At 41.1% G+C, this 17837-nt stretch overlaps 1 protein-coding gene across 3 annotated transcripts in view; it reads right to left on the reverse strand.

Moving 5' to 3' along the window:
- LOC133898463 (synaptotagmin-5-like) overlaps positions 1 to 17837 on the reverse strand; it is a 51411-nt gene that overhangs the window by 6116 nt on the left and 27458 nt on the right. Inside the window, exon 14 of one of the 3 annotated variants that reach the window (XM_062339167.1) lies at positions 275 to 332. The exons of the other annotated variants lie outside the window; for them this stretch is intronic. Within the exon in view, the coding sequence (XP_062195151.1) occupies positions 307 to 332 (26 nt within the window). The 3' untranslated portion in view covers positions 275 to 306. The remainder of the gene's footprint in view (positions 1 to 274; positions 333 to 17837) is intronic. 3 annotated transcript variants of the gene reach the window in all.

The following is a 17837-nucleotide window of genomic DNA, read 5'->3' on the forward strand; positions in this document are numbered from 1 at the left end:
CATATGTATGCATGTGAATTGATGTCAATTCTTTATTTCTTTTTGAATAGCTCATGATGAAAACCACAATTGATTCATGAAGACAAACTGATTTCATGAAGATAAAGGTACAATCCAGATTAATAAGAAAAACATTGATTTAAATAATTCAAAAGCAACGACATCCATAATTTAAATGGATTTGAAAAGAAAACCATATACTTCAATTTTGTTTGCAAAAGAAGTAAGACATGAATATAAACATAGCATAGAACCACACCCCCACGTTACTTGCCTTTTACCAAAAGCGATGAAGAAAAAATCCGATCAAGAGCGCCCGGAAGCGGTACCACCTGTATAGGTATGTTATTAGCTCTAAAGCACAATTAAAACACATAAAATACGAAGCGTCAACCCTACGTCGGAAAACGTCGCGTCTACGCCGATATTTCGGACAACTGAAAAGAGAACTGTATCACATGAAATGATACACTATTTTCAATTCAGGGTTGAACTAAAATTCTCATTACTTAGACTTCACTTCGATGAATTGAATACTTCAACTCGGATGTCGTATCTTCGAGTCAACCACGATTATCACAACGAATCAAACTATTGATCACATGAAACGATACGACACGAATTAACTGATTTAATTTAATCCAACCACGAACGTCCAGAAAAAATTACCGAGAATTCGCCTTTGAAAGATTGACGACGAAACCGACGAAATTCCAAAATTTCCAACTTTTTTCCCCTTTTCTTTTTTTTCCCTTTTCTTCTTCTTTTTTCTTTTCTTCTTCTTTTTTTTCTCCTTCTTCTTCCTGGCTTCTCTCCTGGCCGGCTCTTCTCTTTCTTCTTTCTTCCTTTCCACCGGCTGCTACTTGCTTCGGTTGGCTGAGCTACCACGGCAAAACACAGAGGGAGAGGGGAGAGGCAGCCGGCGGCGGCGGGGCAGCGGCGGCGGCACGGCGACGCGCGGCGGCCGGCGCTCGGCGGCGCAGGGGCTCGGCCGCAGCTGCGGCGGTAGGAGAGAGAGAGAGAGAAACACTCGAGAGAGAGAGAACACAGAAGAGAGCGAGATGGCACACACGACGTGAAGAATCTGGATGGATCGGGTTGAGGACCTATCCATCCAGTACTTATCCCTTTTTTATTTTTTTTTCCAAAACAACGGACGGTCTAAATTTATTGGGCTCGCTACGGGTTTTAAAGTGCCCGGAACGGACATATGAATAGCAAAATAGGTTCGTCTCGACGAGATGAACGCAACCGCGGTCTCTGATCGGCCATCCGAGCAACAGATAAAAAAAGTCAAAATTTTGGTCAACCTCTCTCTCTTTTTTTTCCAAGAAATTCAGTATTACACTAATGCACCTAGTACTTTCATGCACTTGATGAATGAAGTTTTATGTGCTTTCATTGGGATACTTGTAGTTGTTTACTTTGATGACATCTTGGTTTACGACAAATCATATGAACTACCCTTTGCTCACTTATGTGATGTTTTTAACGCTTTGAGAGATGCATGTTTGTTTAGTAACCTCAAAAAGTGCATCTTCACGGATCGAGTTTCTTTTCTTAGCTATGTTGTTACTCCACAAGGAATAGAGGTGGATGAAGCAAAAATTGATGCTATAAAGAGCTATCCAACCCCTGAGACTGTTACTCTAGTGAGCAGCTTTCATGATCTTACGGGTTTCTATCAGCGATTTGTGTGGGATTTTAGCACCATTGCTGCTCCGTTAAATGAGTTGACAAAGAAAAGAGTAGTTTTCAAATGGAGACCTGCACAAGAACAAGCATTCAAGTTGTTGGAAGAGAAGCTCACCTATGCTCTATTGCTCCAACTCCCTGATTTTGGTAAGACCTTTGAACTAGAATGTGATGCTAGTGGGATTAGAATTAGAGGTGTCCTAATTCAAGAAGGTAAACCTATTGCTTATTTCAGTGACAAATTAAGTGGGCCAAGTATGAATTGTTCCACTTTTGATAAAGAATTGTATGCTTTAGTTCGTGTGCTTGAAACTTGGCAACATTATTTATGGCCCAAAGAATTTGTTATCTATTATGATCATGAATCACTGAAACATATTAGAAGTCAAGCTAAACTGAATAAACGACATGCTAAATGGGTAAAATTTACTGAGTCTTTTCCATATATCATAAAACATAAGAAAGGAAAGGACAATGTGATTGCTGATGCGCTTTTTAGGTATTATATCATGTTATCTCAACTTGATTATAAGATTTTTGGTTTAGAGACCATTAAGAACTTATATGCTGCCGATTTGGACTATAAAGAAGTGCTTGAAAATTGTAAAGAAGGGAAGACATGGAATAAATATGTACTGAATGAAGGATTGCTCTATCGTGCTAATAAACTATACATTCCAGCTAGCTCCATTCGTCTTTTGTTGTTACTGGAGGTGCATGGAGGAGGATTGATGACACATTTTGGAGAAAAGAAGACTAAAGATGTGCTGGCCGCCCACTTCTTTTGGCCGAAAATGAGACGTGACATCGAGCGCTACGTTTTACGTTGTACCATTTGCAACAAAGCTAAGTCTTGCTTAAATCCACATGGTCTTTATATGTCTCTTCCTGTTCCTAGTACACCATATGAGGATATTTCTATGGATTTTGTTTAAGGACTGCCTAGGATAATGAGGGAGAGGGATAGCATATTTGTAGTTGTGGATAGATTTTTTAAAATAGCGTATTTTATACCTTTTCACAAAAGTGATGATGCTACAAACATAGCTGATTTATTTTTTAGAAAATTGTTCGCCTACATGGAGTGCCTAATACTATCATCTCGAATCGTGACACAAAGTTTTTGAGTCACTTTTGGAGATCACTTTGGAATAAATTAGGGACGAAGCTGCTATTTTCTACTACGTGTCATCCCCAAACCGATGGTCAAACAGAGATCGTCAATCGCACATTATCGACCATGTTACGAGCAATTCTGAAGAAGAATTTAAGGATGTGGAAAGAGTATTTACCACATCTTGAATTCTCTTACAACAGGTCGGTACACTCCATCACCAAGGTAAGTCCGTTCCAGGTAGTGTATGCATTTAATCCCTGTGCTCCTATTGATTTACTACCTTTGCCTATTTTTTAAAGACTTAATTTAGATGCTAAAAATCGTGCTAAATTTATTCTTAAGTTGCATGAAACAACTAAAAAGAATATAGAGAGCATGACTAAAAAGTATAGGATTGCTGGAAGTAAAGCTAGTAAGGAAATAAAATTTGAACTGGGTAATTTAGTTTGGTTGTATTTGAGGAATGATAAATTTCTAGAACTAAGAAAATCAAAGTTGATGTCTAGAGCTGACGGACCATTTAAGATAATTGAGAAAATCAATTACAATGCATACAAATTGGACTTGCCTGTAGATTTTGGGATTAGTCCTATATTTAACATTTTAGATTTGAAGCCATATTTGGGAGAAGAAGATGAGTTTGAGTCGAGGATGACTCCAATTCAAGAGGGGGAATGATGAGCCCATGGCTCCTTCGGATACGATCAATACCGCCAATAATCCTCATATCATATAAGGTCCAATTACAAGAGCACATGCACAACAATTAGACCACTACGTGAACTCGTCCCTTGCTGTTCATGCTTCCTTGGATGGATTACTAATAAATTCTTATAATGTTTTATTACTTAGGAACATGGGAGAAGTAGCACAACCGTACCCGGACATCACCCCGCGAAGGCCAAGTCTACTCGGACTCGAGGCTGAGCTCTAGTCGTGGTCGTAGTTGAGGTCAAGGTCGTGGTCAAGTCGCAGGACAACACGTTAGTAAAACGGGTATAACTCTCTCATACGAAGTCCGTTTTAGGCAATCTTATACATTCTGGAAATCTTACGATGAGCCCTTTCCAATGGGTATCAACTCGACCAAATATTCCTTATGGTGTAGTCAAAGTTGAACGAATAATGTGTTGTACCACCATTTTGGATATAGTTGGGTCTTGTAATCGTGTCGGAGTCTAGATTGTGTACACCTCTTTCTATGGCTGCACAACCCTAGGTCGACCTCCTCACGTCCCCCTATATATAAACAGTAGCCGTCATAGTTTAGACTCGGATTTAGCTTAGATTATTCTGTTTTAGACAGTTTTGCCTTTTATCGGTTTGTTGAACCCCAACTCGAGTACTTCATTAGTAACTAGCAATATTCAGATTGCATCTACCTGTTGTTACTTGTGTTCCCAATTCGCATGCAGGAAAAGCCTTCTTGGCAAGGTCAATCGCGTCTTAGCACGGTTGATAACCACGAGTAGTGGTGTAGTGGTTGCGAGGGTTCACGATCTGTTCTGTTCAGAGCCTTTGGATCATCAACGTCGAAGCTCCACCAATCGACTTATCATATTACCTTTCGGAAGATCGAGCAAACGCGCATCAATGACTACTCTATATGTTCTTGGGTTTACTTTATGGTATCTAAGGATGAAACTTTTGATTATTTTAGAAGTTTAGTTCTTAGATTGTCTGTTGATCTCCTAGGATTGTTGAGAGCGATTAGAAGTGATAATGGAACAAAATTTAAGAATTCTTCTTTTGATCACTTTTGTGCTGAGAAAGGTATTGAACATCAATTTTCATCACCTAGAGTTCCTCAACAAAATGGTGTAGTTGAAAGGAAAAATAGAACTCGGGTCGAGATGGCTAGGACCATGTTAGATGAATTTTCTACTCCTAGAAAATTTTGGGTTGAAGCTATATCTACTGCTTATTATGTTTCAAACTGTGTTTCCTTGAAATCTAAATTAGGTAAAACTTGATCTGAGCTGTGGTTTGGACAGAGGCCCTAGTGTATCTCACTTTCGAGTTTTTAGCTGCAAGTGCTTTGTGCTGAAATCTAGAAATTTGGATAAATTTGAGTCTAGATCAATAGATGGTATTTTTCTTAGATATCCTGCTCATACTCGTGGCTATCGAGTGCTTGTTTTCGAGACTAACAAAATTGTTGAAACCCTTGAGGTTACTTTTGATGAGACTAGTCTTGGAACTAGATCAAGTGATGCAGGTATATACATGGGGAGTTCGAGAGTATTTTTGTGGATGATGATGAGGTCGATGAGGAGGAGATTTTAATTCTGATGATACAATCAGCTGTAGATCCCTTGACACATTCTATCACTTCAGCTACAGTTGGACATCCTCAAGCTACTATATCATCTGTGCATATTGAAGGAGAAGAAAAGATTGCTTCTCAAGTGACATCTCCTTTGCACATTTACTGGAGTCATCCACCTGATCAGATGATTAAAGATTTACATGAGCGAGTCACACGATCCAGGTTTATTGATTCTAATTCTCATGCTCATTCAGTTTTTGTTACTACTTTTGAATCCAAAGATGTTTCACATGCATTAACTGATGAATCTTGGATCAATGTCATGAATGAGGAACTTGAAAATTTTGAACGCAACAAAGTATGGAATCTTGTCACACCTTCTCTGGGTCATACACTTATCGGTACTAAATGGGTTTTCAAAAATAAACAAAGGGAAGGTAGTGTTGTTGTTAGAAATAAATCTAGACTTGTTGCTCAAGGTTTTACATAGGTAGAAGGGCTAGATTTTGAGGAAACTTTTGCTCTGGTTGCTAGACTAGAAGCCATTAGAATTCTTTTAGCTTTTGCTGCATCTAAAGGCTTTAGATTATATCAAATGGATGTCAAAAGTGCTTTTCTGAATGGCTACATAGATGAAGTGATTTATGTTAAGCAACCAGCTGGTTTTGAAAATCCTAAATATCTATATTATATGTACAAGTTGTTTAAAGCTTTGTATGGTTTAAAACAAGCCCCTAGATCGTGGTATGATAGGTTTAAAACTATGGTTTAAAACAAGCCCCTAGTGGTATGATAGGTTTAAAACCTTCTTGCTTGAAAAGGGTTTTGAAATGGGAAAAGTGGACAAGACGTTGTTTATGCTCAAGCATTATAATGATCAACTATTGGTTAAAATTTATGTAGATGATATCATCTTTGGTTGTTTTTCTCATGCTCTGGTGTCCCAGTTTTTAGAAATGATGAGTATGGAATTTGAGATGAGTATGATAGGTGAACTAATGTACTTTTTGGACTTTAAGTCAAACAAGCTAAAGAAAATACTTTTGTTCATCAAAGTAAGTATACATGAGACCTGCTAGGACATTTTGAGATGGAAAACAACAAGCCGATCATGACATCTATTGGAGCAAGGACACTTGATCCTGATGAAGATGGTGAGCCAGTTGATCAAAAAGAGTATAGAAGTATGATTGGATTACTTTTGTATCTCACTGCTTCAAGGCCAGACATACAATTTGTTGTATGATTATGTGCACAATTTCAAGCTTCTCCACATGCTTCACATCGACAAGCTATCAAACGGATTCTAAGGTATCTTCATGGAACTCAAGATTTTGGTATTTAACTTTCTGCTTCTTCATCTATTATGTTAAGAGATTTTTCTGATGCTGATTATGGAGGTTGTAGAATTGATAGAAAAAAGTACATCTGGTACATATCATTTCTTAGGTAATTCTCTTGTTGCATGGTCATCTAAGAAACAATCCTCTGTTGCACAATCTACTGCTGAATCTGAATATATAGTTGTTGCTAGCTATTGTTCACAAACTCTTTGGATACTTGCTACACTTAAAGGTTATAGAGTTACTTTAGAGAGTGTTCTACTTTTCTGTGATAACACTAGTGCTATAAGTATTGCTAAAAATCATGTGCAACATTCTCAAACTAAACATATTGATATCAGATTTCATTTTCTTAGAGACAATGTTGAAAAAGAAAACATTGAACTTCTTCGTGTGAATACTGAGCACCAATTGGCATACATTTTCACAAAACCTTTGGATTTTTCTCAGTTTACTTTTCTTTGGGGAGAACTTGGTGTTATTCATCATATGGGATTGTTTTGAGGGGAAGTTCTTGTCGAAGTTTATAAAAATGAAAAAAACTGAGATATGATGAGCATCATATCTCATACATATATGGCTTTTGAGGTCAATGCTTATGCTATATAGGAGTTTTTGCACTTTCATATCTACATGTGTAATTATGTAGTTTTTGTCATAATTTTTTAAATCGAATGACAACTTGAATTAAATTTTATCATGGTTAACCTCTCTTGATTGCTTTGATTTTGATAAAAATGCTATATGTGAAAGAATCAAAGAAATGAATAAGTGCCGAATAATAGTTGATAGACAAAAGATCAAGAAAGTATGCACCGTCGCACTTATTTTTTTGAGACTACTTATCATTGCACTTTGATATGAACTTGGAAGAAGTCGTGTATGACCAACATTATTGTCTTAAGCTTCTGATTATCTTTTTGATATAGGCTTGGCATAGTTGGATAGAATAAGGATGATGGTGTATATAATTCCTTGCAAAAGAATATGAGAAGTTCTTGACATCAAAATTGGCTTCTTGTTATGTCTTTTTAAATCAAAACAATGACATACTTTTGATATTCATGTTTTTGATAGCATATAAATTGAGGATTCAAGTAATTGAGATTGGGAAACCATGCCTTACAAATAAGTCATTAATTATACTTGATAAGTTGTTCTCACACTATATTTTTACATGTGTAGACGGGTTGGTGCAAATATTCTTGATAGTGTGGCTTGGTCGAGTATTTGTTATATATGTGGATGAATTCTGATGCTCATTGAAATGAGTGAAATAACAAGATTTGATTCTCTCTTTAGAATTTTTGATGAAACCATTGCCAAAGGGGGAGAGAAAGTTGCTCTTTTTTGCTTCAAAGGATGTTTTTGCTTCGAAGGGGGAGAGAAAAAAAAATTCTTCAAAGGATTTTTTTTCTTTTGATTTCACTTTGTGTTTGATTATAAAATCAAATCATGTCTGTTAAAAATTTGCCAATGTTCACATGAGGGTTTCCAATGTTTTCATCAAGGGGAAGATTGCGAGATCATGTGATGAAAAATTGGTTTGATTGATGAAATTGCCAGAGCGAAGTGATTTAGCATAATGATATTTGTTTGATGTTCATGAGTTGCTATGATATGCTTGGAGTTTGCGTGGTGTTGCATGAACTGATCTTGAGTCAAGTCGGGAAGGACTTGTGCTCGTATTTGATTTTTGTTTGATTCGTGTGAAGGTGTTACTCGAAGGCGAACGTAGTCGATGACAGATCGAAAAACTAAGTTCAGGAAGGAACCAAGGTTCAGTGACTAGGTTCAGGAGGAACTGAGGTCGTGGTGATCGAGTATGTCATGCGGGACGTTCGAGCTGAGAAAACAATGCATATGGAGACAAGGCTTCACGATGGACGCAGGAGGCGATCTAATTGTGACAGGATGTGAAGACTAATTCATGTTCAAGTCAGAGCAACACGAGGGAGACGTGTGGTGGCTGGACTCTGAGTTGGCTACGTATATGCATGTGTGCATGGGAGATGTGCATGTATGGCTACGTAAGGGTTGTTGGCTAATTAGTTTAATTAGTGGAAGTTGTTTGTCCACTTGTGGTTAGAGGAGGATAGAGACCAGATTGAATACGACACGGAGTTGTAGTTCGATTCGGTCACGTTTGTGCGTGTGGCTACCCTATAAATAGAGAGGTATGTTGTATTAGGGAAGAGCGCACAGAACACAGTAGAGAGATAGAGAAACTCGAGAGAGAGCTACTTTGGGATTTCGTGGAAATCTTTGTTGGATGCTTTGGAGATGCATTTGTAAACTCATTTATGCAATGAAAATCAAGTTTCGTAAGTTGATGAGTTGCTAATTGGGAATTTTCTCTCTTTTTTATATTTTGCATACATAGTTTTGGTTTTCAGTTAATTTCCTGTGTCTATGAAGTTTATCTTGGTTTAATCCATCCAAAACCTTGCTAGAATATCTAGTGTTTGATCTGAGAAAATTTCGAGTGGATTTGGTTTGTTCTCAAATAGTTTTTTGTCAACTCGACTAAGTTTTGATCTACTCGATATTGATTGACATAGTCTGCTTCAACCAGAAATAACTTTTGATCCACATATCCGATTTACTCGATACTTATTGGGTTAGTTTCATATTTGAATCCAGTTTCCGCTGACCAAATTTGAGAGCAATCCGACCTACAAATCTTTCTCTACATTGTTTTTACTAGAGCTTATGCAATCTGTCTCGAGTGGAATACCGAGTTTAAATCAAGTTTTGATTTGGGTGAGTTAATCTTTGAATTTGGTTTCCGCAATCATTCACCCCCCTCTGATTGGGTATTTTGCGCATATTTGATCCTACAATCTTGTATAATCATCAACGATGACAAGATAATAGAGGTTACCATCAACACTTTTTGTAGGTAGTTGATTCAAAGAGGTCAATGTGTAGAAGCTCCAAATGTCTTGATGTAGACATCATTTACTTGTATGGATATGAGCTTGTAACTTACATCCCCACTTGGCAAGCACTAAGCAACTTATCCTTCTTGAATACCACATCCTTCAAACTAACCACCATACCATTCTTCAACACCTTCTTGAGTTGACTCATTCCAATTATATGTTGTGTGCATCCGCTATCAAGCACCCAATGTTTGCCACCGGTTTTGTAGTTCACCTATACATAAGAGATCAAGCTTTTTGTTTAGGTACCGAAACAAGTTTGTTACCCATGATGTGAGACACAAGAGCTTTAAGCACCCAAAGTTGCCTAGGAAGTTTGCTGTTAGCTTGAATTCTAATGAATTTAGCCATAACTTTTCCATTTTTAAGGTTATGAAATAGAAAATGATGATCATTGAAAGTGGACTTATATTTAGAAGGCAAAGTAGAGAGGGGTTTGGTAGGAATTAGACACTCTTTTGTGTGGTGACCAATGACTTTACAATGTTGACAATATGAATCAACTTCCTTGATGAAGTAATTTTTTATCTCCGATGACTTGATGATCTTTTCCACCGGGTTGGGAAATTACCCAAGGCCTCTCTTGTTGTAATGCATTGCATTCTTTATGAGGATTTTCTTATGCTTGTACTCCTCCTTAGTCAACCAGGCCACACATGAATTGAGATTTGCAATCTCATATTTGAGCTCTTACTCCCTTGCATGATTAGTCTTAGAAGACAATATAGTATTACATAAAGAGGAGTATGGCATATCGAGAAGATCATCACAAGAAGTAGATGCATTGACCTTAACAATATCAATAGTAGGAAATTCATTTCTGCTAGGATCATGGCATCATAAGCTAATTCAAATTCTTGATATTTGTATTTCAATTCTACGTGTTCAAGTTTTAGCTTCTTGTTACTAGCCTTAAGTGACTTATTAGATGCAACTACTTCATCATGTTTCTTAAGCACATCCTTGTATTTAGCAAGCAACTCATCATGACTAGAGCTAAGCTTAGCATTAACATTTTCAGGAGATTTGATATTAGCATTTTTCATCTTGATGATAGTAGTATAATCATTCATGAGATTAGATAGATCATTAGAGGAAAGACCATCATCATCACTACTACTACCATCATCCTCACTACTCACCTTGTTGTTAGGTGGTTGAGGAAACGGTGGATCATCATTGGTGATGGTGAGACCCGCAAAGTCGTTATCTTCGTCATCACTTGAATCATCACTTGAGCTCTCGATAGAGACCCATTCACCAATATTGTAAGCCTTGCAGCCTCCACCCTTCTTCTTCTTGTCTTGGCTCCTCTTCTTATGCTTGTCCTCATCCTCACTTGCATCATTAGTCTTGCCCTTATTCTAGTTCCTCTTGTCGGGGTTAGAGCAATAATATGAAATGTGGGCCATAGTCATCACAATTGTAGCATTTCTTCTTATCTCCGCTACCAGACTAGTCAAATTTCTTTGAGCCAAATTTGTTCTTCTTGGGATCATAATTGTAACTCTTCTTGCCCAACTTGGATATCATCCTTATGATTCTTCCATGAGAAGGGCAAGCTTGATGTTGGAGACATCATCATCATCTTCATCACTCTCACTTGATGATGAAAGTTTCATCTTCTTCTTCTTATCAACCTTCTTGGCCTTAAGAGAAATATTCTTCTTAGATGAAGATTGATCACCTTGATCTCTAAACAAGAACATCTCATGAGCACAAATCTTCCTAACAGCATTAGGGACGGTCATGTCATTAATCTCTCTTTCATGAAGAAGAGAGAAGACAATATTGTATTGTAGCTTGGGAAGCACCATTAAGATCCTACTAATAATGTCTCTTGAGACAATTTTGATTAAGCTCAAGTGAATTAATTTTCTCAACAAGCATATTCATACGAGAATATATATCATTGTATAACTCATTGGGAAACATCTTAAAATTGATTAAGAGCATTCATAAGAACGTGGTATCTTTCCTCCTGGATTTTCCTAGAACTCTAATGAATTTCACAAAGAGCGGTACAAATATCATGAACGAATTCCTTGCTTCTTACTCTAGAGAAAACCTCTTCACTAATTCCCTCAAATATAGCATTTTTAGTCTTAGCATTCCATCTAACTTGTTGTTTGGTAAAAGGTTGATCAAATCCAATGAAAGTGGCTAGCCAAACTTGAAGAAAAATAGCCTCAAGATAGCTCGCCACACGAACTATTCAATAGGTGAAGTTCTTTCTCATGAACTTTGGCACACTATTCCATTCTCAGGGGGCCATTTCTCTAGGATGTTAAGCGTATCAAGAGCACGAGGCTCTGATATAAATTGAAAGGATCGAATGGCCCAAGTTAGAGGTGAATTGGGCACTAATTGAAAACAACTTCTACCAAATTCTAGAATTAGTAACAACCTTAACCTAGAGGAAAGGTAATGCAACTACACAATGAAACTAGAGGAAGGCAAGAAAACAAGCAAGCTAGAACACAAAGTAAATATGGAATTAAAAGCTTGCAAGAAATTAAATGCTCAAATTTAAATGCGGAAAAGTAAAAAGATGGGCAAGACATTGATTTTTTCTCGAGGTATCAAGGAGTTGGCACTACCCCTAATCCTCCTTGGAGCATCCACCAAAGATATGACTCTCCCTTGAGTCACCAAGACTCAAGTGCTCCCTCATGATTGCCACTTCTCAATCTCTAGATTCACGGGCATCAAACTAAGTACATCACTCTTTTCAAGGCTCTCACAAGAACTCCAAGAGCTCACCGAGACACCTCCAATCACCAAAGACCGGCCAGGTATTGCTAACCACCAAGAGTAACAAGCCAATAACTGTAACAGCCCAGATGACTTAAGCATGTCATTAAACATCGTAAACGTCATTGGCATCATGCTTAATTGTTTTGGTGAATTATAAACATGCATTATCAATTAAACATAAATTGTGAAAATTGATATTAATTGGTGCATTGTTAAGCAACTCAAAATATTGCTATACAACATAGGGTTGAAAACAATTTTAGAAATTAGTCCATACAATATGAAGAATATAAGTAAATTTTTCCAAATTTTTGGAAATTATTTTGAAGGCATGAAAATTGTCACAAGTTAGAAAAGCTAGCATCTTTGGAGGATTTTAGTTTGAAATTGGCTCAGGCATTATGGGTCAAACCAATTAAAATGAGTTGCATATGAATTGTAGTTTCACACAAAAATTGTCCCATAATTTTGGGATAAGAGGAAGATATTCTTTTGAATAGCAGAAGTAGAGATGATATTTTCCTTAGTTGGTCACTGTTCATCGGCCCCATCTGTCATCCCTCTCTCTGCCTCTCACCTCCTCTCTCTCGCCGAGCACTGCTCATGAGCAGCACCGATTTTATTGACTTCCATGGCCAGCCACGTCGCCGGAAGCCGAAGCATGGCATCGAGGAGTAGCCGCAGTCCTTATCTCCTCCCCTCCCTACCCTCTGCTCGCTCTCTCCTCCCTCTCTCACTTGCTGTGCGCACGCAAGAGCAGAGCACACAGAGCGCAGCCGAGAAGCACACCGGCCGACGGCAAAATCTGAGCCGTCGAGCTCACCTCCGCCCCAGCCAAGCCCCTAGGAGCTCGTGTGGAGCTTCACCGAAGTCTCCCCGGCCGTTTTCCCTCCGAATCTGCCGCCGGCCAATCGTGCGGGCGCCTTCTTCTTCGTTTCCGACGGCCGAGTTCCGCACCTTACCACCGAGCCATCGAGCCACCGCCTCTCTGGCCCAACCGACACTGTGGTGAGCTTCCCCGCGATCTCTTGAACCCTTTGCGCGCTCAGTTTTCCCTTTTTCCTATCGCCGGCGCGCAACTCCACGTGAGCCACCCACCGCCGCCATCTCAGCGCATGCTGCCGGCTGGGCCACCGTCAGACCTGTCGAAAACTAACCGCGTCGTTGGATCCACATGCTTGCGTAGATGCTGTAGGAGTGCTCGTTCGGCTCGATTGCGTCGTCGTTTAGCCGTCGGCTCGCCGAACCGTGTAACCGCCGTGCTGTTTCCGCCGTGCACCACCGCTCGTTGCCTTCTGGCCATCGCCGTCGACGACATGTACACTAGTCGAGTTTGTCGACCCTTCGGCCTCGTGTGGAGCGGCAGCAAGAAACTTGCATGGTGATGCGGAGACCCTTGCCATGGTAGCTCAAGCTCCGAAGTGAAGATGGTAGCAAGTGACCAGAAGAGAGGCTTGTGGTGAGCCTTGCTTTTATGGCTTTGTGGCTCAACCTACTTGAGGCCTAGGTGGCTCAAGGGTCGTGATCGGGTGCCGACCAGGAGAAATAGCCTAGGTGGCTGCTCCAACATGGACTAGGTGTGGTGTTTATATCATGGATACCATAGGATAAAAATCCTTTATGTCGAGTTTGCTCTCTCTAACTTCTTTACATTTCTACATTTACATATTTGCAAGTTACCTTTACATGTTTACCTTCCTAGAGTAGTTTGCTAGGATTGGCTATAGGTGTAAATCCTTTTGAGCAGTAAAGTAGACTATAAACCTAGAGCTTTTTAGATAGAAATTGATATAGATTTATCTTATTAAGTTTTTGGAACCAATCAGTTTTAGGTGTCCTAATACACCCTCTTCCCATCTTAGGACGTCACCGATCCCTTTTAGTTATGGCGGTGAGTTCCGTATTTATATTCGGCGAATTAGGCCAATTTTAGGAGGTGAACAGTGCACGTTGCTTGGAATTAAGTGGCGACAGTTGTGATTCTCCATGGAATCTCTGGCATCTCAGTGCCTACACCGTACGCCATTATGGTGACGTACGACGACACGGGTAATTTCATGGCGTTATGTGACACCACCTCCTGCTATCATGTGTCACTCGCACATCCCACAATTTTCTCATCGTGCAGACATGACCTGGACGTTATGGGCTATGTGTGTCAAGACATGCAGCGCGCTCTAATACGCCATACGTGCAGTGACGTGCTACAACATACCCCGAGTTTTTTGATGATGTGCCCTGGGTGCAAGGTATATATATACAGGTTACCCCTCCCCTTGTGGTAATTCTTTTCCTCACTTCCATTGCATTCTTTCTCTTCTATTAGTCATCTCCTTGCTCTTGTGCTAACCCTTCGAGTGGGGTGTCCCTCATTTCCTCTGGTACTTTGTTTTTCCCCTTCAGAGAGATGACGAAAGCCCAAGCTTCAATGCATGAGCGCCATGACTCTATCCACGCCATACTTCAGAGTCAACAGATGCATCGAAGGACATATCAAGTCCCTAGTGAAGAAAGGTTGGATTCGCGACGCCAACAATGCCCGGTTGCCTTTGCCTGAGGAGACGATACCGTAGATGCACGAAGGCGAGGTTGTTGTCTTCCTCAAGTTCTTCTCTTCGGGCCTTCGTTTCCCTTGGATCTCTATGCTGGCCAGTATGCTGAATCAATATGAGCTGCAGATCCATGAGCTAACACCAAACGCCGTTGTTTGGCTTTAGCATGGGCTAGTGTTCGCAGGGTCAGGAATCCAGCTCTGTGACTTGTACATACCTTCACTATGCGCATTGCCAGCCAAAGAAGCTAGTGTTGAACAGGGATGAATTCATCGTGTCATACGGCAGTGTCGTGTTCGTTCCCTTGAATGGGGTGTAGGCACCAGCGAAGGCCCAACGAAATTGATGGAGTGACGACTAGACTAATTTCTGTTCTACCACAGAGTTCCCCATGGCTCGAAGATGTTCTCGGGCAAACAGGAATGGTAGATGAGGTCAGTGTGAGGCTTTGGACCATCATCACTATCTCGAGGCATCTCGGCGTCTGTGACCTTATTGAGGAGTACTTCGCAGCCAAAGTTGGCCCACTATCCATTGGCCGGAAGTTTAATGTGCTGCCTGTAGTGTCTTTGGACACACTTCAAACTTTTAAAATTTGTCTTGAAGGGTCGCTGGGTAAGTGCCTTCAAGCATTCAATGCCCCCCCCCCCCCCCCCCGCTTTTGGCAAAATGTTTTAGTTGATCATTCCTTATTTCTAGGAGCGCTAAAGAGGTCGAAGCAGAGGTTCTACTTGAGCCATATACACGGTCTGGGCATGAGGAATTAACTTCATGGGTAAAGGGTGGACGGGTCAATCACATCATGGACAACATACCTACCCTACGGACCCCGCTCTCCACCTCTCAAAGTTGAGCAAAGGCGGAAAATATTGGACTCTACCACTGATGATGCCTCTGCTTCTGTCGCTGCTACGAAGGCCCCTCGTTGAGCCTTCGGATCGTGCAATGAGCCAGGGCCAAAGAAGCGGCAGGTTGCCCCCGTCATCGAAGGCCATGATGATAATCGTAGTGGCCTATCTTCAAAACTGGGCTGTGATGGTGATGCAACGGCTAACTCATCCGCCGCCGAAGCCTCTGCCAAGTCTCATATCGCTGTGACACATCTTACTTTCTTGCCTCCTCCTTCACATGAGAGCATCTGTGTGGTTCGAGACATCTACAAGGTCTTTGATTTGGACTCGGAAGGTGACGGGGAAGATGACGAGGAGGAGGATGTTGCCCTGAACTCACCCACGCTGTGGCCCCCGAAGGCTCTACTGTGGATCCGGTAGGCTCCCCCATCCTGAAGGATCTTATGATCTTGATTACAATGTCCATTTGGATGTGGGTGGAGAAGACACTTCAGGTACCCTTCTTGTAGTTTTGTTGTATCTTTCTGGTATGCATGACCTTATATTTTGCTTGTTCATCAGAGAGCACCTCTCCACGTCATGCTTCTCCACCAAAATCGACTGTAACAACCTCTTCGCGAGGTCATCTTCCAGGTAGGCCCTTATCGTGCGCAGCAAATCGCTAGAGAAGACCCCGACAAAGACAATGGCGACACATTATGCCCTTGTTGACCTGATTGACCAACTTTTATGGTGTAAACGAAGTTATGGCTTCACATGTTTTGTTTTTAGTGATGTTTTGTCAGTACTAACTTGCGTATGAATTTGTGATAGGGCTTGGTTCTGATGTGGGGTGCTCGGACGGTTATCGGCCACATGGGGTCTAGCTTGACAAAGCCAGGTCCATACATTATCACGCCGAGGAGCAGGTGAAAGACCTCTGGACCAAACTCGAGGAAGAGTGCCAGGGTGTCCTCAAGGAAGCGAAGAAAAGGTGACGCGCTTCTGATGATGCCCTTGAAGGGGAGAAGAAACCACGGTGCGCTTCAGACGTTGCACTGAAGAGGAAAAACAGAAAATGCTCGATCTGGAGCCCGCTCTCGAAAAGGAGCGAGGGTAGGTGCTTGCCTCCGTTGTCGCCCTCGAGCGCGAGAAGGCGGTGCGAGAGGAGTCTGCGGTCGCCTTAGAGCAGGAAAAAGGTCCCCTTTAGTGGGCGAAGACAGCCCTAGAGGAAGAGTTGGCTGACCACGAGAAGAATGCCCACACCACTTCCGTTGTAGTGTCCCAGTTGTTTGGTGAGCTGGGTTTGGTTGATACTCCTCCTTTTCGAGCCGAAGTTGACATCCGGGGTGCTCGAGTGGATTGGTCGCGTCACCTCTCTCTTCAAGACCAGCGCATGCACCTTTGGTGACTTCTGTGCCAAGGTATCCATCAAGGGCACCCTAGCTACTTTGAGGTTACTGGATGCTCTCATTTTGAGGCTCTTGGCACACCAAACTATGAGCTCCCTACGAGAACCGCTTCGAAAGCTACATGGTGTAGGGTGAAGGTGGTCGCTCACACCTTCTTCGACAAGTATTGGTGCACCTGCGGCCAGGCTGAAGCCTTTGCCAGCACCTAGAATGTTGGGACCATTGCCTTGGTCTCAGCGGTGACGGGACCCGATGGGTTGTGTGATGGAGACATGACACAGGGAGGCCAAGATGGAGGAGTCAATATTGGTGGAGCCTAGGTGTGAATTTCTGATCCTGGCTCCGCCAATATGTTCACTAGGTCATAGGATAGGTCGTAGGCCAAGGCCTCTACTCTAATTTTGTAAAGATTGGGTCTTTGTCAGTCTTTTTGTAAGGAAAACTTTTGGTGATGAAACAGCCTTCCATTGGCTTTGTCTCTTAATATTTCTCTTTACTTTTTCAACGTTTCAAATGCACGGCGGGCTGCAGTCCTCATCCTATTTTTAGGCGAGAGAAGACCCTTTCATCAGGCCCTAGACCAAAGATGATTGTGCATGATGCAATGCCTTTGGCAATGGAATACGATGGACTTTATATGCGTTGCGCGACATGGCAAACATTTTTACGTCAATATCCCCATGGGGAGTTCGAAGACAATTACTGTTGGCAAATGGCCATTAATGATGCTTCTGACATCGAGACTCAAGGGTTTTGGAGTACCTTTGATGATTTAGTTTTAGAGGCTTGATGAAAGCGTAGAGGAGCACAACTTTTTTAGAGGTAGAGCTCCTCGTACCGAAGGAGGAGCCTACTAAGGAAGATGAGCCTATTGCGTCCGAAGCTTTTACTATGGCTTTGTCATCTGAGTCCCTTCT

Source organism: Phragmites australis, chromosome 18 (genome assembly GCF_958298935.1).
Source record: "Phragmites australis chromosome 18, lpPhrAust1.1, whole genome shotgun sequence".
Lineage (NCBI taxonomy): Eukaryota > Viridiplantae > Streptophyta > Magnoliopsida > Poales > Poaceae > Phragmites > Phragmites australis.